This window comes from Lacerta agilis, chromosome 16, assembly GCF_009819535.1.
Source record: "Lacerta agilis isolate rLacAgi1 chromosome 16, rLacAgi1.pri, whole genome shotgun sequence".
Lineage (NCBI taxonomy): Eukaryota > Metazoa > Chordata > Lepidosauria > Squamata > Lacertidae > Lacerta > Lacerta agilis.
This window is the reverse complement of record NC_046327.1, coordinates 29,766,820-29,790,703: the sequence shown is the minus strand read 5'-3', so window position 1 is coordinate 29,790,703 and position 23,884 is coordinate 29,766,820. Positions and strand designations below refer to the sequence as shown.

At 46.4% G+C, this 23,884-nt stretch overlaps 1 protein-coding gene across 1 annotated transcript in view; it reads right to left on the bottom strand.

The window, feature by feature from the left end:
• LOC117060578 (alpha-2-macroglobulin-like protein 1) overlaps window positions 1-23,884 on the bottom strand; it is a 52,164-nt gene that overhangs the window by 15,612 nt on the left and 12,668 nt on the right. The window contains exons 9-25 of the mRNA XM_033172950.1: window positions 22,796-22,922; window positions 22,541-22,655; window positions 21,136-21,245; window positions 20,366-20,530; window positions 19,656-19,892; window positions 17,006-17,069; window positions 15,419-15,564; window positions 13,516-13,662; window positions 12,872-13,036; window positions 9,895-9,988; window positions 5,729-5,879; window positions 3,101-3,326; window positions 2,039-2,165; window positions 1,433-1,554; window positions 1,027-1,078; window positions 573-656; window positions 132-308 (exon numbers count right to left, since the gene is read on the bottom strand). Of these exons, the coding sequence (XP_033028841.1) occupies window positions 132-308; window positions 573-656; window positions 1,027-1,078; window positions 1,433-1,554; window positions 2,039-2,165; window positions 3,101-3,326; window positions 5,729-5,879; window positions 9,895-9,988; window positions 12,872-13,036; window positions 13,516-13,662; window positions 15,419-15,564; window positions 17,006-17,069; window positions 19,656-19,892; window positions 20,366-20,530; window positions 21,136-21,245; window positions 22,541-22,655; window positions 22,796-22,922 (2,309 nt within the window). The remainder of the gene's footprint in view (window positions 1-131; window positions 309-572; window positions 657-1,026; window positions 1,079-1,432; window positions 1,555-2,038; window positions 2,166-3,100; window positions 3,327-5,728; window positions 5,880-9,894; window positions 9,989-12,871; window positions 13,037-13,515; window positions 13,663-15,418; window positions 15,565-17,005; window positions 17,070-19,655; window positions 19,893-20,365; window positions 20,531-21,135; window positions 21,246-22,540; window positions 22,656-22,795; window positions 22,923-23,884) is intronic.

Sequence of the window (23,884 nt, the reverse complement as noted above, 5' to 3'; positions counted from 1 at the left end):
CCTTGCAATTAACAGCTGGTGTACATGGGGCTTTTTCTAGAAAAATAGCACCGCTATTCCATCCATTTGCTATCTGCACAGTCCATGCCAGCCTTCTCCTCATTTTTGTGACAGAGAAATGCTCTACTTACCACTCTTCATGTATTCTATTGCTTTCTCTTTGATCTCAGGAGTCACTTGGTTCGTTTTCTCCAGGTATTGGAGGACAAAGATGTTGGGAACAAATTTTACCATGTTCTGCTCACCACAGCCATAGGGCATTTGAAGCAGCTTGTCTATATTTTCTAGTGCAGCACCCATAATGTCTCCTGGATGTTGACAAAACGATGGAAGAAAATGTTGTGAGCACTTTCCCCAAACTCCTGAAGAGAATCTAGGAAAAATCTCCTCTCTGCTAGCGACCTGCAACCTAAAATTCAGAGAACTATGTCCAATAAAATCTGCTCAGATAAGTCCAGCATCTGTACGGCCGGACTTGTCCAGAAGTCCCCATGCTTCCAAGGCCTTGTCAGGCATCAACATGGGTGTATACTTTAACTCTGGGCTATCCTTTAGGGGGCAAATTTCCTCACCAATGCAAGAGACGGTGGCTCGGCCAGAGCCCTCCACAACAGCTCCAGGCAGCTTTAGAGAAACGTCATCGTGAACTGGGTCCCCTGAAAGGAGATGAAGAACAGGAATTAATGCAGTTGAATACTCTAACCAAGTTGTCATAATCTGCAGCTGGATTTGCACACAGCGAAGATGGGACTAGGAGCTTGCTAGCTCAGTGAGTCTGTTTTTAGCCACTCTGTTCTCTCAGGTGTCTTTCCATCCCCTCTCCTTCCCATCCCTACTCCCCTTAGCAAGCAGAGAGACAGAGTGTGTGTCTTTGACCTCTTTTGCATCCCACTACTGCCCTAGGGAAGAGACATGTCTCCAGCCCAATGACAGCCAGAGCAACACTGCATCTTCTCTCCAACTTGCGTTCTCTGGGGGCCCATACAAGCCAAGCTCCCCTGAGTAAGGGATGCAACCTAAGCACACCTGAAGAGCAAAGGAAGACATTGTGGGTCTCTTCTTCAAGGACGCCTTCTGGCTGTGGGAGGAAAAGAGAGTCAGGATGGTGAGTGGGGCTGCACTCTCAGGGGAATACTCTCCTTCTACCTTCTCTGCCTTTCCCCTGCTCCATGTAAGAGTTCTCGCAATTGCCAGGCCTTCCAACTGAACACAGCCCTTGGCTACCATCACCTTAGACCTGCAAACAGGGAGGTTGTACAAAAATCCAAAGGCCCTCTCCTGCCCAGAACCCAACAAATACAAGTCCTCCCCCCCCCCAACAAAAAAACAACAACCCTGTTTAGGGAGAACAAGAGTTCTGAATCAGTTGCTAGCACTTGATAGCTGTGAGCCAAAACTGGACACAGGGGCTGAAGGCCACATAGACACTGACCTTGACCAGCAGGGCTTTGACCACTGTGTCTGACCGGCCTCGCGCAGGCGTGGTGGAGATCTTATTGCCACACAGCTCATGCGTCTCCTCTGCCTCGGCGGTGACCGAGAGATTGACGTGCCCTAGAGGAAGGCAAAATTGGCATAGACCCATGATGAGTGCCAGGAGCTCAGGGAGGGGAAGAGGTTTCTTGGGGGTCAGAGCCCCAGTCCAGCCCCACATCCGCCAATGCCCACTGTGCCTTCAGTCTGGAGACAGATGTAAGGGACAGAGGTCGGAGCATAGGGGGTTCATGGAGATGGACTCCCTACCTCTCCTTCATAGCCAAGTCCTCAAATCTGCCCTGATGCACAGCTGCCATTAGCAGAAATTGGGGAGGGACACCATCTTGGCCAGGGAGGAAATAAAGCCGTAGCACATGCAGCAGGGGGCATTGCCATTATTTTCCATATACCACTTAATGCCCGGTTGGCTTCCAAACAGAAGAATCCATTGGTTCTGCCAAGTGTCCTTGGATGACAAGGTCTTTGGGGAAGCAAGAGAGGTGCCCTTGGCAGCCTCAACACCGCAAGCCTCCTCCCACCCACTCAGGCGCCTCAACCTCACCCAGCTGAGTCGCCGTCACGTTCCAGAAGAAGGTGTGGGACTCCTCAGCGCAGAGGCAGGTGCTGAACTGGCAGGCTGGGCATGGCTTCACGTCCACCTCTTGCGACTCCAGCAGCTTCACTCTCACCTGGGAGATGCAGCAAAATGACCCTCGTGAAGCAGGCAGCGCAGCAATTCCAAGGCAGGGGGCAAGCATTCAGGGAAGAGGCATGGGCAGGGCAGGAGGTGGGCCTAGGCCAGGAGCGAGAGCCAGACACCCATGCCTAGGGGTGACCCACAGCGGGAAGTTGAGTAGGTGAGTGGGGTCTCCTTGTGCTGTTGGGGCACCATATTAGCATCTGTGAGGAATGCCACCCCAGGTCAGACTGGCGAGATTTATTCACTCAGCAAAGTTTATAGGAAGACCTCTAAGCCAGTTACAAAAACTATTGGGACTACGAGTGGGTGGCTTGGCTTCCTCACACAAACCCCTCATGGCAGTTGCTCTGTGAGCCCCTCATGAAGCTCTTCAGCTGGTGGCCTGAATTGCGGCTGTGGGGAAAAGGAAGGGGGCAGCAGATGGGCATTCCTAGGCCTTGGCAGCAGATTGGATTGGGTGGCTTTCTGGCATCTTCTGGCCTCTTGCAGCAATAAGGCTGTGTTACATATGGGGCTGTGCACACACCACACATTTAAAGCACACTCAGGGGTTGCTGTGGGAGGAAAACTGCAGGTTCCTAGGACTGGGGGGCGGGGAGGGAATGTGCTCTATGGTCCTCTTCTGCCATGAAAGGGATGGAGCTGCCTTGCGCTTCCTGTTGTCCACACTTCTGTGGCACATCCAAAGTGGAGCTTCTGCTTCTTCATCCACGGCAAGAAGTGCAAGCTGAGTGGTTGTGGGGAGGCAAAAGTACTGACCTGTCCCTTGGGAGAGACAGGTGAGTGCAGGTGTAGGAAGGGTAAGGCCCTGGTGAGGTCCAGCCCCCCCTGCCTCCATCTCTATCTTGTGGGGTTCCCCCACCACTTTCTTTCTGGATACACATATAAGGGAAGCCTGTTTGCTTGTTCTAAATGGACACTAACCTGGATACATTCCTTCATGTAATTGAAGACAGTGGATTTTAGCACCAAAGTCTCCCCACGGACCACAGAATACGGGAGGCTCAGATCCACAAAAAATGGCTGGAAGACCCGGAACTTGGCTTGACGGGCGAGTCCGAAGCCAATGTCGGCCACACAGAAGGCATCAGCGTTCCACTCGGTGATCGTGTCTGGAGCGGTGACCGAGTGAGTTGCTTTTCCCTCCTCGCTGAAGAACAGGAAGAGAGGTCACTCCTCAAGAAAATTGAGTTGTTTACTGCTAAGGCAAAACCAATACCGCCAGAATATAAGTTTGTTTGGTCAAAGGTGCACACCTCCAAGTATGAGTTCAACCAAGCCTCTAGTTCTGTGCTAGGTCTCAGTCAGAACATAGGAATTTGGAGATGGCAGAATAGGAGTTTATTCTCTCTGTCATTGGTGTTCATGAAAATGTTGTGGGCCTCAACAAAAGAGAAACCTCCTTCAGGATGTATTACAGAGAGGTCTGCGCTTCTGCTGTTGTGTACAAACTTGCAATCAGTGGGAAAAACAGAACAGTTGCCTATTTTTGTGGCATTTTTCACTAGAGCCCACTCCACACCCGCTCCCATAATGTAGAGCAGGGACGTCCAACTCACAGAATAAAAAACTGGCAGTGACCTACCCTTTTTGGGGGGGGGGGCGTCAGGTCAAAGTTGCTTAGAGGGGCAGCAGGTCTAAAATGTTGAGCTTTCTTTAGGGGGAAAAGGGAAAAAGTTGCTCACCAACAGATTGCTCAGGAAACAATCAGCCTTACAGCAAAAACACCGTCTTCCGTTCTAGCGATCATGTGCGAACGGAGGGCAGGATGAGGGGGTGGGGGCAGGTGCTCTCTCCCCCCCCCCCGCAAAGGAAATAGAGCCCTCAATCGACCGAAACCTCCCGGGGATTGACCAGTCAATTGCGGTTGACCAGTTGGACATCCCTGATGTAGAGCATGTATGTACTGGGCCATTCCATGAAAAATGAGCCTGATAAGAATGCTAGATGAGTGCTGGACTTTGGTGAGGAAGATTCCAAACGTGCAGTCTAACCATTTTTTTTAAAGCTAAAGACAAAAGAAGTTTATTTTATGGACCTTCTTTTCAAAAGTCCACCCACGTAGTCTTCACAGAAGTGTTCAAGTTAAAAGTTTTCTGATGATTGTCCCACCCGTGACAGCATTTTCCCCTCAATTTTGTATCGTTAAATTTCTTAAACTTAATTCCTGATTGCATAGTTGTAACCAATAAACATTGATTTAAATAGATATGCTGAGTTTATCATTGATTCACCTCCCAACTCACAGAGTTTTTCCATAAATCAAACTTATCTCAAGCTCCATGTCCTTTTCTTGTCCCACCCGTGACAACACTTTTAACATTTAATAAAATTGTCAAAAATATCCATAAAAATAATAAAAAAATTAGTAAAATGTTCAGCATCTTATTAAGAACATAGTTTAAATTTTGGTTGTTGATTTTTATGTATATTTACATTGTTACACATGTGTGAATACCAAAAAACATGGTCAAAGTGTCCCACCCGTGACAATGGAATGGCCCTACTGCATGATAATGAACATTCGGGGGGGGGGGTGCAGGTGCCTTTTTGGGGTGCCGTGCACACGGCACCATCCCAGCCCCACAAAATTACAAATGCACACCTCTGGTTCATAAGTGATATACAGTGGTACCTTGGGTTAAGAACTTAATTCGTTCTGGAGGTCCGTTCTTAACCTGAAACTGTTCTTAACCTGAGGTACCACTTTAGCTAATGGGGTCTCCTGCTGCTGCCGCGCCACCACCGCACGATTTCTGTTCTCATCCTGAAGCAAAGTTCTTAACCCGAGGTACTATTTCTGGGTTAGAGGAATCTGTAACCTGAAGCGTCTGTAACCCGAGGTATCACTGTAAGCATAAACTTCTGGCACTGGGCAGGCTTTGGTGAAACTTCAGAGAAACATTAGACAGATGCATTTTTGAAATTATTATATAAAACGCCAATGTACAGTACAAAATACCGCCTGAAGATAATGCAAGCTGAGTGGAGGAGGAAGAAGAAGAAGAAGAGCAAAAGTAAAACTGGAGGAAACGTCAACCCTCGGAAAACCCAAATAGATGTTTGTTGCGCTTCAACTTTAAAGAGCATGTTTTTAGTGGAAAAAGCTCCAGAGCAGGGGTCAGCAACCTTTTTCAGCCATGGGCCGGTCCACTGTCCCTCAGACCATGTGGTGGGCCAGACTATATTTAGGGGGGTGGGGTGGGGGAAATAATGAAAGAATTCCTATGCCCCACAAATAACCCAGAGATGCATTTTAAATAAAAGGACACATTCTACTCATGTAAAAACACGCTGATTCCCGGACCATCCACGGGCCGGATTTAGAAGGTGATTGGGCTGGATCCGGCCCCTGGGCCTTAGGTTGCCTACCCCTGCTCCAGAGCAACAAAACCAAATAAAAGCAAAGGCTTGTACAAGAAGCTTTAACTTGTGGGCCTTTTGCATGGGAAGCATGGAGCAAAAGGTTAGCCCTAAATGAGTGATGGCCAAGCAAGATACTTCCTGTTCCTACATGGCATTTGGTTCCCTCCCCAGCAGAGATTTACTTACTTGACAGGGACCAGAGCCCAAACCCAGGTCTCTGGAAAGTACGTCCTGGGTTTGGCTTCTTCCTCTGCTTTCTTGGGGACAGAATCAAAAGCCATAGGCACCGCTTCGCTCCTAGAACCAACATTGGGCGTAGCCGGTACACCAGCAGCTCCTTCGGGAGGAAACAGAAATATAGGTCTACTGACAAATATGGTTTACCAACAGCATACTTAGATAAGGGTGGGGTGATGACAAAAAGAGTAGTTAGAGAACCTAAACTTGTCGCCGGCAAATTTAAATGTGCAGCGATCACTGAGATGGTTCCAGGCAAGAGTTAGCAACAGGGGAACAGCCTCTGGCCTGGTTCTGATGCATAAAGGTACCCCTGACAGTTAGGTCCAGTCGCGGACAACTCTGGGGTTGTGGCGCTCATCTCGCTCTATAGGCCGAGGGAGCCAGCGTTTGTCCGCAGACAGTTTCAGGGTCATGTGGCCAGCATGACTAAGCCGCTTCTGGCGAACCAGAGCAGTGCACGGAAACGCCATTTACCTTCCTTCCAGAGCGGTACCTATTTATCTACTTGCACTTTGATGTGCTTTCGAACTGCTAGGTGGGCAAGAGCTGGGACTGAACAATGGGAGCTCACCCTGTCGTGGGGATTTGAACCACTGACCTTCTGATCGGCAAGCCCTAGGCTCTGTGGTTTAGACCACAGTGCCACCCGTGTTCCGATGCATAGTTTGCATTAAACTAAAGCACTATTTCAGGCTTCCTCAACCTTGGCCCTTCAGATGTTTTTGGCTTACAACACCCATGATCCCTAGCTAGCAGGACCAGTGGTCAGGGGATGTAGTCTCAAAACATCTGGAGGGCCGAGGTTGAGGAACCCTGCACTATTTGAATGAGTCAGCTTGAGAGCTCCACTCTTCGCTTTCCTCCTCTGGCGCTGCCACAAGAAGAAGAATGAAAGCGACTGTTTCCCGATAGACTTCCGGCGAGGTCGCCATTATCGGCGGTCGGGGGTTGTCTCAGCTGCGAGACGACACCGGCTTCCCCGGGGGCTAGGAGCGCCGCTACCGCACAGTGGGCTCCAGTAAGCCGCGGGAAGAGCGTCCCACGGTTTGGGCTCTCCAGCAGGCCCCATCGCGCTGACCCATTCTCAGGTTTCCCTTGTAAAAGGGACGCCCGAGTGAATGGGCAACGGCGCGGGGCTGTGGAGGTTGCCCCAGCCGGGAAAGCCAAGTGGCGGCTGCCGCCGATGTATGAGCGCCTCGTTCTTTCTTAATTGGAGTAATCAAAAGAAGAACCCCGTAAGCTGTAAGTACGGAGTTTAATTGGCTGTAAAAATTGAATTAATTGGCTTTGGGGAGAAACGTTAAAAAGGAAGTCCGTTTCCCTCCCTATCGACAAAGGAAAGTAACAGTGTATCTGGCTGTTGCTACGTTTGGCTGACACAATGTTTCTGTTGATGTTTTTTTTTTCCGATCTGTGAAGAAACCCCTGTTAGGGGAGGATTGAGACTTTCAAGGTATTTCCTCTCAAAGTTTGTGGAATATAAAGAGACAATTTTTTGCACTCTGATCAGGGGGAAATGGCGGCTGCAACTTGAGACTTGAAGATGGAAAAGTACTGAACTTTGTTATTTCCTGCCTACTTCTGCCTTTTCTGGTTTCGCTTTTAAAATGCTCTTAGACCCAGGAATGACTCATGGACAAAGGACAATCCTTCTGAAGTTAGAACTGTTGAATCAGAATGTCACCGAAAGATTTTCTGAGATTGGAAATGCTTTTAAGAACTTTGCTAAGGAACTTAAAGAAACAATTAGAGAGCAATGCACAGGGATTCTATCCGAGAATATGCAACTCCAAGAAGAAGAAAAACCCTGCCGACGTGAGAGGTCCAGGGTTGGACACAGTGACGTCATAACGGCTTTCTGGGGTGGGAGCCCAGAAATGCAGGAACAACAACTTTGGGAATTACTATCAAAATCTGATTTAAAGACTGAAATGGAGATGCCTGGTGGTGAAGTATCGCTTTCCTTGGAAAGTTCTGTAAGGACGCTTTGGGACAAGGTTTTGATTTTTAGACACAAAGAAAAAGATGATGTTCTGGACAATGGTTTTGAAAAGGGATGGGGGGAAGTCCGGTGGGCGACTGTGTGGGGAGGAGAGAAAATGGTAAGAAGAGGGGTAGGGTGAAAAATCATATATGTTCAATCAGGACGGCTTATCATGGTACCCCGACGTCAGAGAGTAAAAATTGATTTGGAATAGAGAAGAGATACTTGGACTGTTTTTATGAATGGTATTAGTTTAATATTTTATAAGGTATGAACTAGAAATAGTAGCGGCAGTTTTATTGGAATAAGAGATAGATAAGGATATAAGAAGTTAAGATTTGTATTAAGATGTTGAATTTTGATATTTGAATGTTAAATGATATAAGATGTTGAGATGAAGACTGAATTTAGGTGAAAAAATTGTTAAAATAGATAGAAAAGTTACTAAAGTAAATTAGAACTGAAAGCAGAGGAGAGAACGGGGGAAGTCCCCTTAACTAGATTCGAAATAAGATTATAACTAAATTGATGGAGTGTTGGTGTTCCTGTGTGTGAGGTATGTATTTGTTTTCTTTTATTTTGTTGATGTAGTCTGTAGGCCATGTTTTTTCTTTGAATTATTTGCTGTTTTTTTCTTTTTTGTTGTATCTGTTGTTTTTCTGTTGCATTTGTTGTCTTTTGATGTGGAAAACCAATAAATTCTTGTTAAAAAAAAGAAAAAAAGAAAGCGTCTGTTTCCCACTTCCTGGTTCAAACCAGCCAACTTTGTTGTTAATCCAAACCATGACCTGTGTGGTTGGTGGAAACAGGCCAGAATCGGAAGCTCTGATCTTTCTTGTTTCAATAAACCGTAGTCGAAACTAACACCAGTAAGCCTAGTCTGGATGCAGTCATTAAACCTGGTTAATTTAAAATAGGAAGTGGGTGCTGCATCTCCAAAGGAAAACAGAGGAGGAGTGCTGGGCCAGTCCAAATTTATTCCCCCAGAGGCAGACCCAAGCAATGCCCATTGGCCAGTTGGGTCCGCCCCTTGGGGAATTTCCGGATCCAGGAATCTACCAGCAGGCCTGCAGTCCTCCCTAGCCTGCATCTGGATCGCTGACATGGGGCTGCGACCAGACTGCAAAGCCACTTGACCATTTAAGATACGTGGACTTATCATATTGGCTTCCCTGGATTTGACTATCACCCACGCCCTCTGTTTGTGAACTCCATACCCTCCAACATTTCTCCGATGAAAATATGGACGTCCCATTCCGTAATGGTAATTTTACAATATATACCCACACATCTGACTGGGTTGCGCCAGCCGCTCTGGGCAGCTTCCAGCATATATAAAAACATAATAAAACATTTTTTTTTAAAAAAATGTCCCTATACAGGATTGCCTTCAGACAGCTCAGGGGTCAGATAACTGCATACCCTCCAACATTTCTCAAATGAAAATAGGGACATCCTAAGGAAAAGTGGGACATTCCAGGATCAAATCAGAAACCGGAACGGCTTCTCTAAATCAGGGGCGTCCCTGGAAAATAGGGACACTTGGAGGGTCTGGGAGCCTGGATTTCCCAGGACTTTAGAGCCCCAACCAAATTTGAAGCAGGACGAGTGGAAAGAGGTGGCGGATGCTGATGCAAAAGGATTCTTGCAATGCCAAGCTAAGACTGCAAGCGGCCATCCTCTGGCAAGAGCATTGTGGCAGTTTGTTGGAAGGCAGCCAGGACACACTTTGAACAGCAGAACCCAAAGGAGGCTCATGCTCAAGGCAGCAACAGGCTGCGGATTAGGTAACCAAAGATGGAGAATCAGCAGTAAGGAAATCAAAGATGGTCAAGCAGGAGAGAAATCCACCCCCATCCTGGAATTTGAAGGTAATATAATAGGGCAATCATTTCCCATGATAAATATTTGCAAATTCCTCCCATAATTATTTCTCTTCACAGATTTTGCATGCTTGCGCTTTTGCAGTGCTTCAAAAACCTATCCAGCTCTTTAAAAGCATTATCTGCCTCTAGCCAAGGGTTCAATAAAAGGAAATGTAAATACAAAGCATGAGTCTTGTTATATCCCACCCTGCCAAAGGGAGGCTCCAGCTGAGAAACTGTCAAATTATGATTGTGATTCTCACCGGGTAAGCCATAGAGAATAAATGGTACTATTGGAATTCTACAGGACACCGGCTTCTTCGCTTTGGTGTTGGTTATAACTTTCATATTTAATTTCTGTAAAAATCAAAGAGGAAAGTAAGGGATGGTATATGAGAGCAACATGAAATGAAAGAAAAATTCTATGAGGCAAGGTCATTTGAATTTCTGGCAGGGAAATCGTTGCAAAAGGCTCTGCATTCCAATAATGGTTTGACCCACAATTCCACAGAAATGATTTCAGACTCACACGCTGCATATTACATTGTGTTACAACATTAATCTCTGCTCAGGTGTCAATCAAGGGAAATAGAGGAGGAGATGAGGTTTATCTGAAAGTTCATTTGGCTCTCATCAAAATCAGCTAGGCAATATTTTTTTTGGGCCCTGATGGCAGGAGGTGCAACCACTTTTTCAGGTGCTTCATATCTTTGCCTCAAGGAAAACAATTTCTCTGAAGACTCTGAAACTGGCATTTTTAGGTCACTGCTTTATATTCCCACATTACAAGAATTCACATACAGACCACAAAACAGAAGCCCGCTCCTCTTTTAAGATTACAAAATGTAGCTCCAGATTTATAGGCACACACATTTCACAGAAACACGCTTGTGTGTTATGCTTCCCACCCCATGTGCATTGTAACATGTCCCCCCCCCTTGTTCTTTGTGGAGCACAATTTATTTATTTTTATTTGAATGGCCTATAGACCACTTTTCAGGCAAGCTGCCTCTCAAATTCATAAAATCCAACAGGAAAGGCAGTTGAAAAATTAAAACATCCAATTCTATCCTGGGAACATACAAACCAACAAAATAGCTCATCTACAGGTAGGTCTAAAAAAAAATCACCATCACCACAACAGCCACCTCTGTTAATCCAGATTAGTTTCCCAAATTTATGATAAAAAGGGTCATTAAGGCCCATAAAAAATAAGCAAGTGGGAATACTTGCCTGATCTCACTTAGAACCATATTCCATAATTGTGGGGCCACTTCTGAAAAGGCCCTGTTGTGTGTGTCCACCAGCCTAATTATTTGCACCGACTGGCAACTCAAGAAATCTCCAGATAGGATCTTAAGGTATGGGTAGATTGAAACAGGTTCAGGCAGTCCTTAAGAGAACCTGGTCCCCAACCATTAATGGGTTTTAAGGCTATAACCAGGACTTTGAACTCGTCCTGGAAATGCCTTAGTGGCGCAATATTGGTGTAACGTTTTCCAACCACTCAGCCTTAATTAGTAGTCAGGTAGTTGCATTCTACCATAGCTGAGGTTTCTAAACCATCTTCAAAATAAGAGTGCACTGCACTTGTCTAGCCTGGAAGTCACTAGTGCATGGACAACCATTGTAAATTTGGTGCTCTCCAAATAGGGTTAAAGCTAGCATAACAGATGAGGCTGGTAATAAGGCATTCCTGGCCAACACCGTCATATGAGCTTTCTCAAGTAGCACCAACAGCCCTTAGTCTTGTCAAGATTAAGTTCCAATTGCTTACCCTTTTCCAACCCTGTACAGTCTCCAAAAACTGATTCATAATTTCAACAGCCCTCCTGGGACAAGCAGGTAGAAAAGTGAGGTATAAACTGGGTTCCATCTGCATATTAATGACACTTCAGCCCAAACCTCCAAATGACTTTTCATGTAGATATTGATAAGTTTGGGGAATAGAACAGAACCCCAAGAAATCCCATTCGCCAAGGCATTGGAATGGAAATCCCCCAACGCCATTTTCTGAGACCAATTCTCCAAGAAGAACTGGAGCTGCTGTAAACTGGACAAGTGGTCCAGAAGGATACCATGGTTGATAGTACTGAAAGCTGCTGAAAGATCCAAGAGAACCAGAAAAAGTCTTTTTCAGATCCAAAACTGGGCCTGAAGTCAGACTGGAAATAAGTCTTCAAGAGGACTTCTGAGGTCCATATCCCTGCCCAGGTCTGGCAGATTTCACTAGCCAGGAAGGGAAAGGATCAACTGGTAGGCTTGATCCCTTCAAAGAAGCTATCTACATTCTCAGCATGCACAAGCTGAAAGCATGCCAAACATGCTTTCAAGCAACATGACTAGATGATGCATAGCCTCAACCATCTCCGTCTCTGTTACAATTATATGGCATCCAAAGCTGGCATGGCTTCAAGAGACATACCTGCAAAATGCAAACTTTAGAGAGTTCCAGAGCCTGACTCACTATGTTCTCTTTGCTCCTCATTTGTTGCTGCGCTGAGCTTATCTATAGATTGGCTTAGTCAGGGGCGTAGCTAGCTGCTGGGCTGCCGGGGGCGGCAAGCCCAGCGGCACCCATGGGGGCGGGGCGTCGCTCCATGCGCATGACGTCATGATGCATGCGCACGGAACAACGCCTCCGCGCGGGCCAGTTGGCCCGTCCGTGCAACACTGCTGCTCCCGGGGTGACGGAGGGAGCGGCGGCGCGTGGGAGTGGTGGGAGGGGCCGCCGCTTGTCACCCCACGTGCCGCCGTTCGTTCCGTTGCCCTGGGAGCAGCAGCACCACACACACTGTGCGCTGCTGCTCCCACGGCGACGGAGCGAGCAGCGGTGCGTGGGGGTGACAAGCGGCGGCCCCTCCCACCACTCCCCACGCAACACCGGTCACCCCGTCCGTGCAGCGCTGCTACTCCCGGGGTGACGGAGGGAGCGGCGGCGCGTGGGAGTGGCGGGAGGGGCCCCCGCTTGTCACCCCCACCCGCCGCTTGTCACCCTGTTACTGGGGGCGTACCGCCCCTACCGCCCCTCCCCAGCGACACCCCTGGGCTTAGTGTGTCATCTGAATCTGGGCTCGTAGTTTAACAGTCCCAGAAAAACCATGAGCTGTAAATCACAGGACAAACCTTGGAACCTCCTCCTTATTTAATGATCCTGGGAACCACCAGAACGTATGCCACTGACAATCCCAAACAAAGCAGGTTTCAGAGAAGGCCGGATTAGGAACAAATGGTACTCACTTTGAACAGGCTGTAGGCATCAGCCTGGGTTTCGAACCAGGGGGCCGCAATGGACCGTTTTGTCCTTGGACCCTCAGAAGGTAGACAAGGATATGGCTCAAAGTCTTCCAGGTCAGAGTAAAACCCTCTGGAGCCAATCAGTTGATAATCAAGTTTCTGATACACCTGAAAGCAGAGATTTCTGGATTGAGTTTGAGGTGACCGGTTAACAAGTCCCACAGTTGATATGAACATTTTTTATCTCAAAATGCATAACCTTGAATTTCATTCCATCTTACTCCAGGTCACACCCATTTAATTTCATCCTTGGGATTAAGATGTGGTATCTGCTTTGCTTATATTCATTTTGGTACAGAGGAGCTTATCTCCACAAAATTGTATTTGAGTTAACAAGCGTTCTTCCTGTACAATAGTGTAGCCTGCCTCTTTTTTCAGGTCAATGTTAGAGGAGGAATAATACTGGAATTAATAATAGTAGAATTATTATTATTATTATTATTATTATTATTATTATTATTATTATTATTATTATTATTATATTTCTGTTTTACAATTTATTCCATTCATCAAAACTTATCAGGCCTTATCAGAGGCAATAATAGTGGAATTAATTGAGCCTAAGTGGGAAGGATGAGCTCTCTTACTTCCTCTGGGGTCAGCGTTGCATTTTCCTTCAGCGCGACACTTTTGTCCACAGCACGGAGAGAGCACAGTGCGCCAGGGGCAGCTTCGATCTGCAGGTTGACCTTTGAACCTGGAAGTTCCTCTGCCTCAGAGAAGCCCAGAGTCACCTGTAGATGGAGATGGATTTTCAGATGGAAAACCTGAACTGAAAACCAATAATTAAGAACACCAAAGGAAGAAAAGACGCAGAGGGAAGACTACTATTTTTCTCTACTCATTCACTCAGTTTTTATGTAGAATCTAGATCAGCCTGGTGTCCTCTTTCCAGATGTTTTTGACTACAGCTCACAGCAGCCCTAGGCATTTGGAGGGCAGCAGGTTGCACTGACAGATCTAGATGATGTTTACTGTGAATACTGCATTCCCTTTGCATTTATGTTTTCCCACTATTGTCACGTCATCTAGGTTTTTTGTTACTTTTACTTTTTAAATTTTTCACCACAATTACAGTGCTACTTAGTCAGGTGTGAAACACACTATTATTTCAGAGGGGTGAACTGTAATGTTGCTGGTGATTATGTGTTACCCTGCTTCTTCAACTCCAGTGAAACCCAGCCTAACCACGGTCAACAGCATTACAGTCGTATCTTGGAAGTCAAATGGAAGCTCCTTCAGCCAATTGGAAGTCGCGGAAGCCCCATTGGGTGTTCAGCTTCCAAAAATAAGTTTGCAAACCGGAACAGTCACTTCCAGGTTTGCGACGTTCGGGAGGCAAAACGTTCGAGAACTAAGCTGTTCGAAAACCAAGGTACGGCTGTACTTAATTTAGGGAGAGAGAGAGAGAGAGAGAGAGAGAGAGATAGGTTAATATTTGCAGCAATCCAGAGACTGTAAGTTTTACCATATCTGGGAACAGAAGTGCGGAACAATCCTTGTTTCATTTTGTCAGTGCTTAAAATATATAAAGAGGGACACATGTGGCGCTGTGGGTTAAACCACAGAGCCTAGGGCTTGCTGATCAGAAGGTCGGCGGTTTGAATCCCCGCGACGGGGTGACCTCCTGTTGCTCAGTCCCAGCTCCTGCCAACCTAGCAGTTTGAAAGCACGCCAGAGTGCAAGTAGATAAATAGGTACCACTCTGGCGGGAAGGTAAACGGCGTTTCCGTGCGCTGCTCTGGTTCACCAGAAGCGGCTTAGTCATGCTGGCCACATGACCTGGAAGCTGTACACCGGCTCCCTCGGCCATTAATGCGAGATGAGCGCCGCAACCCCAGAGTCAGACATGACTGGACCTAATGGTCAGGGGCCCCTTTACCTTTTTAAAATATATAAAACAACGCTCCAGTTTACTGCAGGATTGTTCCACATACACTGCTTTATTTTTAAACGCTGCATCCCATAGAGCTCTGTGTATTTCCTACTTGGAATCCACCTTGCAAACACCACCCCAGTGTATTCCTTTCCTCCTTTCTTAGAGCGGCAAAGCAGTAGCTGGATGCTCAGAGAATGATCTAACAATAGAGGCAGAGCAACAGAAGTAGCCAATTGCTGGCCAGAATGGAGCTGGTCAAGGATAGGAGTGGACTGGAGAGAAGGTTTCAGTGATTGCAGCTCCTGGGACCCTCCTGCCCTTTCCCTCATCTTATGCTGGACAATGCTCAGGTCATGCTGAGCTGGACTAGCACTACAATATAGCCACGCCCCCCAGCCCCCCATGCTATACCACACTATTTTAATGCTTGCCAATATGTGTGTGTGATTTACATCACCCTAGTGAGAAAGCAAAATGGGTGCAAATATGGATAGTGATGGCTCTATCATAGAAGTTTCAGCCCATCTGCCTCGAGCCACACATATGCACAATATGTGGTCCCTTCTTGCCCTGTGCGCCACTTTGCTGTCCCGGGAACTAGATGTACTAACCTTGTGTTTGAAGCACTTCTCTATTCTGAAATCATCCACGTCAGCCACCACCTCGCCATCCAGAAACACAGCGTACAGCAGTAGCTTGGCTCCGGGTGCCAGGTCAGAGCTCATAGACAAGGTGAGGGAGAAGGTGCCTTTCAGAGCTGGGTCAGGGGAAAGGGAGAATGGCGGGAAAGGAGAGAGAAGGAGAGCAATCATGTCTTACAGCATGTGAAAAAACATCCCTGTGGATCTCACTTCTGCCAGATGGTTGTAAAGCTAAGAAAATCAAGGAGACCCACCCCAAACGCAGCCAGCCCACCTGCACATTGCAGGAGTATTCCAACCCTCATGTCTTCAACCTAATAACTGGTTTATTGCCAAGAAGAAATTCCATTCTGCACCACATGGTGAGTTCTAAAATAAACCAGTTTTCATCTGTCCGCCTAGCAGTCCACTTTGGTAATTCACCTTACCTGAAGACACTGACCGTGGATCTGATACCAACTGCTTAAAAACAAACCCTTTAGAATGAGATCTTTGCCAAGTGAAAAACCTCAGGTATCGCTCCTAAGGTTTAATTCTGTTCAGTGTCAGGAAGTTATGTCTAGCACTCTAATGCTCTCCAAGCTGGGGCTGCACCCCTGCTTGTGTCGCTTCACTCACCAACTCTGCACCAAACCCCAACCCTCTCACCAAACCTACTGCCTCTTACACCTTGCCAAACACACTTCCAAAACTACCAACCCCTCCTCCATACCTTGCAAAATCCATTCACCTCCTCTCCTTAGAGCTCACAAAACCACCACTTCCTATTACCTTTAGAGCTGTTCCTCTGCAGCGCCCCTGGAATGCCCACTTCTGTCTCCCTCCTCTATTTCTCTTCTCATACTCCAAAGCTGCTAAGATCGCTCAACAGCTCTCAGAAGGCTGTGATCACACTGCAGTTTGCAATGCCACCTACTGGAAGCCAAGCAAACTGCTGCATGATGACGACCTTACCTTTTTATGATATGTAAACACACACACACACACACACACACGGAGGGACAATTAAAATAGGGAAATTACTTGGGATATTTCATGTCAGTTCAGATCTTCTGCTGTAAAATTGTAATGGGCCAAAGAAGAAAGCAGAACATTAGGACTCAGTTCAGACACAAACTCTTAGGCACCGTGTTTTAATGACTGATGTTTTAATGTATTTTTAACCTTCTGTTGGAAGCTGCCCAGAGTGGCTGGGGAAACCCAGCCAGATGGGCAGGGTGTGTGTGTGTGTGTGTGTGTGTGTGTGTGTGTGTGTGTATCTGTGCTATTGTTTTACTAGATCTCATGCTGCTGGCAATGTTTGTTTCTGATATGATGCCTTAATTTGAAATTTTATAGTATTTTTAGCACAGCGTTGTTATTTTATTCTGTTCTTATCGTAGGTTGCCTTGCAGAACTGAAATGGCCTATTTGAAAGGTGGATTTGAAATTGAACAAATAATAACTGAAAGAAACACCAGACCAGGCAGATCATGTCCACCAGGCATGTTCATCTTGCTAAAGCATGGTGCTTCCCATGAGACTTATTTGATGGAACAGCATAGTTCTCCCACTTACTCTCATCCTGGCCAATTGGCACCCGCTTCTGTCCACTGAAGGCAATCTTCCCTTTGGACACAACCTGCAGGGAGACAATATGTTAGGCCAGGGACAAAAGCAAGAGCCTGCCCTCACCTCTTTGGCACTAGAGATACAGAAAAAGGGAGAGGGGAGTGAGACAGGGAAAGACTAGAGTCATGGATTTTGCTGTAGGAAGACCCTAGGCTAGCAGTGAGATTTTGAGATATCTTGAGTTTCGATGGAGAGAAAGACGTGGTCACAGTACAGATACCATGGCAGTTGCTGATATAGGTGTCTGAAAACACATTTGTCTTATTCACACAATGCATTTTTAGAGAGAACACCCGAGGGCCAAATTACTTGTAGCCCAGGAAATATGGGATCAGGATCTCCCAATTTTTAAAGAAGAGGAGGAGGAGGAGAGGGAGGAGGAGAGCACTGGATCAGAGAGGTAGGGAGTACTAATAACTATATGTTTTCACCAGTATGGCAAATGCAGCTGTGGAAGAAGAAAAATGCTAATTAGGAAAACAGTGCACTAAATTGGGGAAACCTCTGTCCTTAGTCCTGACACACACCCTTTCCACACCATGAATGGCGTTCATTCTATTTTATTGCTTTCAGCGCATACACAGTGTTATTTCTGAAGCTCCCCTGCAGAGCTTAGATGGAAGTGAGGTGGTCCAGGAAGAAGTAAGAGAGTTGTAGCAAGACCCAGAGGACAGAAGATGAATGCTGACAGGAATCAACTGGGGCTGGAGGAGAGAGCAGAGCTGACCTGGGATGGTCACACGAGGTTTTTCCTCGGCAGCACCTCTGTGTCTGGCCAGCTCCCTGTTTCTTGTTTTTGTGCCGTACAAGGTTTAAAAAAGTAACTACAACAAATACTCTTAGTCAGAGGTCGGCAAGGTTTACAGCACCTGGGCCGGTTCACTCCCGCAGACAGATTGTGTCTGTGAAGACGCGATTTCTGGCATCTGCGCAGACGCGATTTCCAGCATCTGTGGAGGTGTGATTTCCAGCGCCGCGGAAGCGAGTCCCTGCTCCACGCTATGATGGTTTAGCGCAGCACGTGGGGACTTGCTGAGCGGGTGGCTTGGTTCAGGGGTGGCTCGTGGGCCATTTAAATGATCCCTGTGGGCCGCTTGTGGCCCATGGGCCGCAGGTTTCCGACCCCTGCTCTTAGATCTCTCTTTTACCATTTAATTTTACCTCAGGTTAGTGGCATCAAACCTTGCCCACTTCCCCTAAATCTTACCTGTCCGCCCCTCCCCAACACACACACACGGCACTTGACACGTTCATATTTGGATGTTCTAGAGAATATATGCAGGTTTGAACCGCACACATGATATTGAACCTGCTGCAAACCAAGGGCCACTCCAGCCCAGCAGTATTTTATTGGGGGTATATTCCACAGTGTGTTCTTGACACAGTCATGGTGTGTTAAGGGTGGTGGATTTATTCTGCTTTAGTTTGTTCTGCAACGCTTCCACATCATTGCTGTCTGGAGGAGCTACAGCACAACGAAAAAACAAACATAAACCCAAACACTGGTGGTATATAAAGTTACGTGGTTTCAGCAGGAAGTTACAGCATATGCACTGATTGGAAGTGAAGTGGTGTGACTACCCCAAAACATTCGCAAGTGCAAACAGTATTGGAAATGGGATTGCTTGTAGCTGCCCAATAGCATCATGAGCACAAATTGTCATGAATGTGCAATAAAGAGGATTACTTATTTCTGCCCCTCCGCAAGTTTTCTACTTCTTTCAGGTCAGTATTAGTCAGTGGCAAAGTGCCCCATCAACCAACATAAGTCTGAGAAAAATCTCTGCTTGAGGAAAAGCTCTTTTTTTGGCAGTTTTCGTAGGGTGTGAAACACAGAGCAGTCAAGTACAACATCCCTAGAGTGGAGATAAAAAGGGGGTGTCTGGACCAGCCAGTCGGAACTTCCTGTTTCCTCCTAGGCTGGGACAGACTTCCTCTACATGTGCCCAGAGGTGGGCATGACCTCACCTATGCAGGTAACAAAATACCTCAGCAGAGACCGCCATGTCTCTCTCTGACTACATTCGTCAAAGAAGCAACATCTGCTTAGCCTAAGGAGCCAAGAGAGGACAAAGAAGCTGTCTCTTTATGGGATAGACTCCAGGTATATTACTTTTGTAACTTAAGTCTGCCTTCTGGGATCCATCTGTGAACAGAATGAGTGAGTGAGTAAACTCTTTTTATACTTTTATAGAAGACTGTGCCGTGTCTATCTTTTAATGAGGGACTAAAGGGGAAATTACCAAGGAAACTTATTTTAGAGGCTTTAGCAAGCCTGAGCAAATGCATCCGCTGTGCAAGTTTAAAAAGGGGGATGTTACTCTGCTAAATTGTAGAACTTGTTAACACAAGTTAGAAAGGATTTAATCAAACAATATATCCTCTCCTGTATCCCTCAACATTCCCCCAGTTTTCCTGTTAGTCTTCTGTTTTCTCTCTCTCTGCTGAGATTCTTTTCCACCTTCTTTAATATTGTCTCTCCTTTAAGCTTGCATTTTTCTTCTTGCTTTGTTTTCTTTCCCTTTCCCCCATGTACAGGGTTTGCTTCTCTTTCTCATATTGCTCTAGGCGTTTCCACCAATTGCTAGACACTCACCAAGTAATAGAAATCTACGTGGTCAGCTTCCGGGCCCAGTTCTTTCCGATCAAGGATGTAATCCACCAGGACTTCCTGATCCTTTCCACAGGGCAGCTCTTCCTCCACATGCCGGATCTCGAGGAAACTGTTGCTTTCCGAGTAGAAGGGCATCAGCCATACGAAAGCTTCATTCTGTATTGTCTCCAGGAGGTCAGAAGTCATGTCCTCAGTCGGGTTAAAAATAGCGTACCTGCCCTAGAAAGCAAAAAGGGTCAGGAGGCGTCAGAAACAAACAATAGGCCAAAGGTTTTTTGGTTGGTGACTGAAAGAACCAGATGCACGTCAGAGGTTAAAATACAAAAGAAACTGGAAAGTTAATTGCACTGATGAGTTGTCAACAATGACATACGTTAATGATAAAAGGAAGGTGTATTAAGGCTCATTTGCAAAAGTTCCAGAAGGCACTTGCATAGGATAAATAAGCAAAATGGAAAAGGAAATACACACACACACACACAGAGAGAGAGAGACACACACACACACACAAAAATAAGGTAACAGAGCTCGGATACAAACCAACCATGATAACACCCCAATCCATGCTAAACATCTTAAGAAAACCCTAAAGTTACAAATTTAGAAGGGGTGCAGCTGTGAAAGGGTGTGGCTCTGTGCTTCTGAATTTGCCGCTACAATGCTACTCCTTTGCCAATATGCTCATGACTCACCCGTAGAGAAACCTTGGCATCATTCCATTCTGTTGTGTCCAAGGAGAAAGCAACTTCGCCATTCTCATCTGTGCGGTAAGAACGGGCTATCGTCACGCCCTTGACATCGACAAAGAGATTGACTATCCCATTCTTGAGGGGTGCTTCGTTGATGGTGCATTTCATCTGCAAGAACAAACTGGGAGTTAATGCCATGTTAGTCTCCTCTGAGGGCAATTAGGTGGGCTATAAGATGTAACTGGATTTACTGAAACAACTTTCCTGTTTCCTAGATTGCACGAAATATAAAAATAATTTTATAAAAGAGGCTCTTTGAATTAAATATATGATTAAGTCTGCAGTCCTGTATGCTGTTGCCGGGAAGTCAGTTGGGTGACCTCCGAGCAGACATAGTTTTGCACACTTGGAGGGTCTATGACCTAGGTATGCAAGCATGCCAAAGGCACAAATCTCTTCACAGAAACAAAAGAGTGGTCTTGGTTCAGAACACTTGCTACAATTACAGATCTGACAAATGCACCTAAAATACATGGCTTTTGGTCATGTAAGCTTGAATATAGAAATTAGCATGTAAACCTCGCTGGATGCCCTCCCAGATGAAATATTTGTTTATTATCTCTTTGCCCCCTCTTCAAACCTTGAGCATCACCTTTAAAAACATCCTCTCCCCATCCTTCCAATCAGATATTGAGCTATTTCATGCCACTGAACTGTCTCATCAGCTGTCTGGCTGAGAGAGAGATTGGGCAAAGCTGGAGTTAGGACCTCACCTTTCCTGTGTATGGAAATCCACGCTTATAGACTGGATTGAGATTTAGGAACTGCACGTTTGCTACTCTGGTGAGAACAGAGAAGGCACCGGTTCCTGTGACTGTCGCTCCTGAAAAGAGAGGTGACATCCGGACTCAGGGCAGCTGTGGGAAGCGTGTCACACACACACACACACACACACACACACACACACACACACACACACACCAGAGAGGAGTAGCAGCATTGTATATAAAGGATGTGTACACTTGTGAAGAAATCCATGACCTGGCGTATGAAAAGCAGATTGACAGTATATGGGTAAAAATTGTAGGAGAGAGAAACAACAGTGACCTTACTGTCACTTACAGGTAGGTAGCCGTGTTGGTCTGCCATAGTCAAAACAAAATAAAATAAAATAAAAAATTCCTTCCAGTAGCACCTTAGAGACCAGCTAAGTTTGTTCTTGGTATGAGCTTTCGTGTGCATGTATCTGAAGAAGTGTGCATGCACACGAAAGCTCATACCAAGAACAAACTTAGCTGGTCTCTAAGGTGCTACTGGAAGGAATTTTTTATTTTATTTTGTTCTTACTGTCACTGTTCTTGCAGGAGGAGACTGAGAGGAGATATGATGGCCATCTTCAAATACCTTAAGGGCTGTCACATGGAGGAGGGAGCATGCTTGTTTTCTCCTGCTCTGGAGGGTAGGACTCGAACCAATGGCTTCAAGTTGCAAGAAAGGAGATTCCAACTAAACATTCGGGAAAACTTTCTGACAGCACGAGCTGTTCAGCTGTGGAACAGACTCCCATGAGAGGTGGTGAACTCTCCTTCCTTGGAGGTTTTTAAACAGAGGTTGGATGGCCATCTGTCATGGATGCTTTAGCTGAGATTCCTGCATTGCAGGGGGTTGGACTAGATGACCGTTGGTGCCCCTTCCAACTCTAAGATTCTATGATGATGATTATTTTACTATTTGTATCCCACCCATCTGACTAGGTTGCCCTAGCCACTCTGGGCAGCTTCCAACATATATAAAAACACAATTAAACATTAAAAAACTTCCCTATACAGGGCTGCCTTCAGATGGCTCAAGGGTCGGATAGCTCCATACCCTCCAACACTTCTCCAATGAATATAGGGATGTCCTAAGGAAAAGCAGGACATTCTGGGATCAAATCAGAAACTGGGACGACGTCTGTAAATCTGGGGCTGTTTGTGGAAAAAGGGGACACTTGGAGGGTCTGAGGCCCTGAAAATGTATCACACAGAAGCAATGCCCACCTCCCCCAAATCTACTGTTTAAAATCTGTAAAAATGTCGTGAAAGTAGAAAGGGAGAGAGAGAGAGAAGATCACACAAGAGTATGAGGTCTAAAGGAAGGTTACTAAACACCAAAACCTCTATTTCCCCATTTCTGTACCTGTTCCTTCTTCTTCAAATTCTGCAAAAAGCGGAACAAAATCCGTATAGCCTCTCTCAGACAGCTTTAAATCGGTTGCATTAATTGTGAAAGAAGCATAACCATTCTTGTCTGTCTGAGGAAACAGAGATAAAAAAAATTATATTTGGAGGCAAAGGCGGCTGGTTAAGGACTCTCATTTTAAAGCCGAGGGCAGCAGAGTGGCATTTGAGGGCAGGAGTATAGCCACTCGTCTCAGCCCTTCAGTTAGCTTACCTGGCCTGTGTAGTTAATTTGAATTGCATCTAATGGTTTCACTGGACGCTCGTAAAAAAGGTAATATGATATGCCTCGAGTTACACGTAGATCTACTTTCCCACGAACAGGCTTCCCATATGTGTACCTGCAGCAGAAGGTGGGGGAACAGTTTCATGAAGTAAACCCCCTAAAATAAACAGTCAGCTTCAATTTGTCAGGGTGTGTGTGTGGTGGAAATGGAGTTGGCAGCACCCAAAAATCCAAAGAGAGACATTCTTGATTGAACAGTTTATAGTAGGAAAATCACTTTAGGGTATGTTGTTCACATTTTTGCCTTTGAGCACAGCAAAGTTGCTGTTCTCCAGCACTTTCCTCCCAGTCGTCACATAAACACTCCTCAAACAGTGTGAGATTCATTTCTGCTTGCGTAACACACTATGGACATTGACAGGGCAGAGATGTCTTTATCCCATGGGTACGCAAACTAAGGTCCGCGGGCCAGATCAGGCCCAAATCCCTTCTGGATCCGGCCCACAGACGGTCCGGGAATCGCCACATGGATCGCCAGTGTGCGCGTTCTTTCCCTCTTCCTCCCTCTCCCTCACACGGCGCCAGCACCTCCTCCTTCCCTCCCTCCTCCTGGCTTCTCCCCGCCCTGCCTAGAGGAGGAAGGGGGCTGGACTTTGTTGGTGCCAGCAGCAGCAGTGCTTGAGCGGCCGCCATTTTAAGCAGCCCCACTCTGGAGCCCTTTCGTGCACCGCTCACCGTCCCTCCATGGCCGCCACCAGCCCCTGCCACACGCAAGACACAGGTAAGCAGCCACCGGGGTTTGTGGTGCTCTTGCATCATTCCCCCCAAAAAAAATATAGTCCGGCCCCCCACAAGGTCTGAGGGACAGTGGACCGGCCCCCTGCTGAAAAAGTTTGCTGACCCCTGCTTTATCCCTATGCAAAGGTGTTCACGTCTTAGCTAGAGATAAGCTAGGAAAGGCTTCAGGGCTTCCAAGCAGATTTGAGAAACAACACACCAGCCGTTTTATCTTACAGCAAAGCTCATGCATTTTGGATAAGGTAAATGAAAGTGTGGACGCAGGCTTAGGGAGAGATT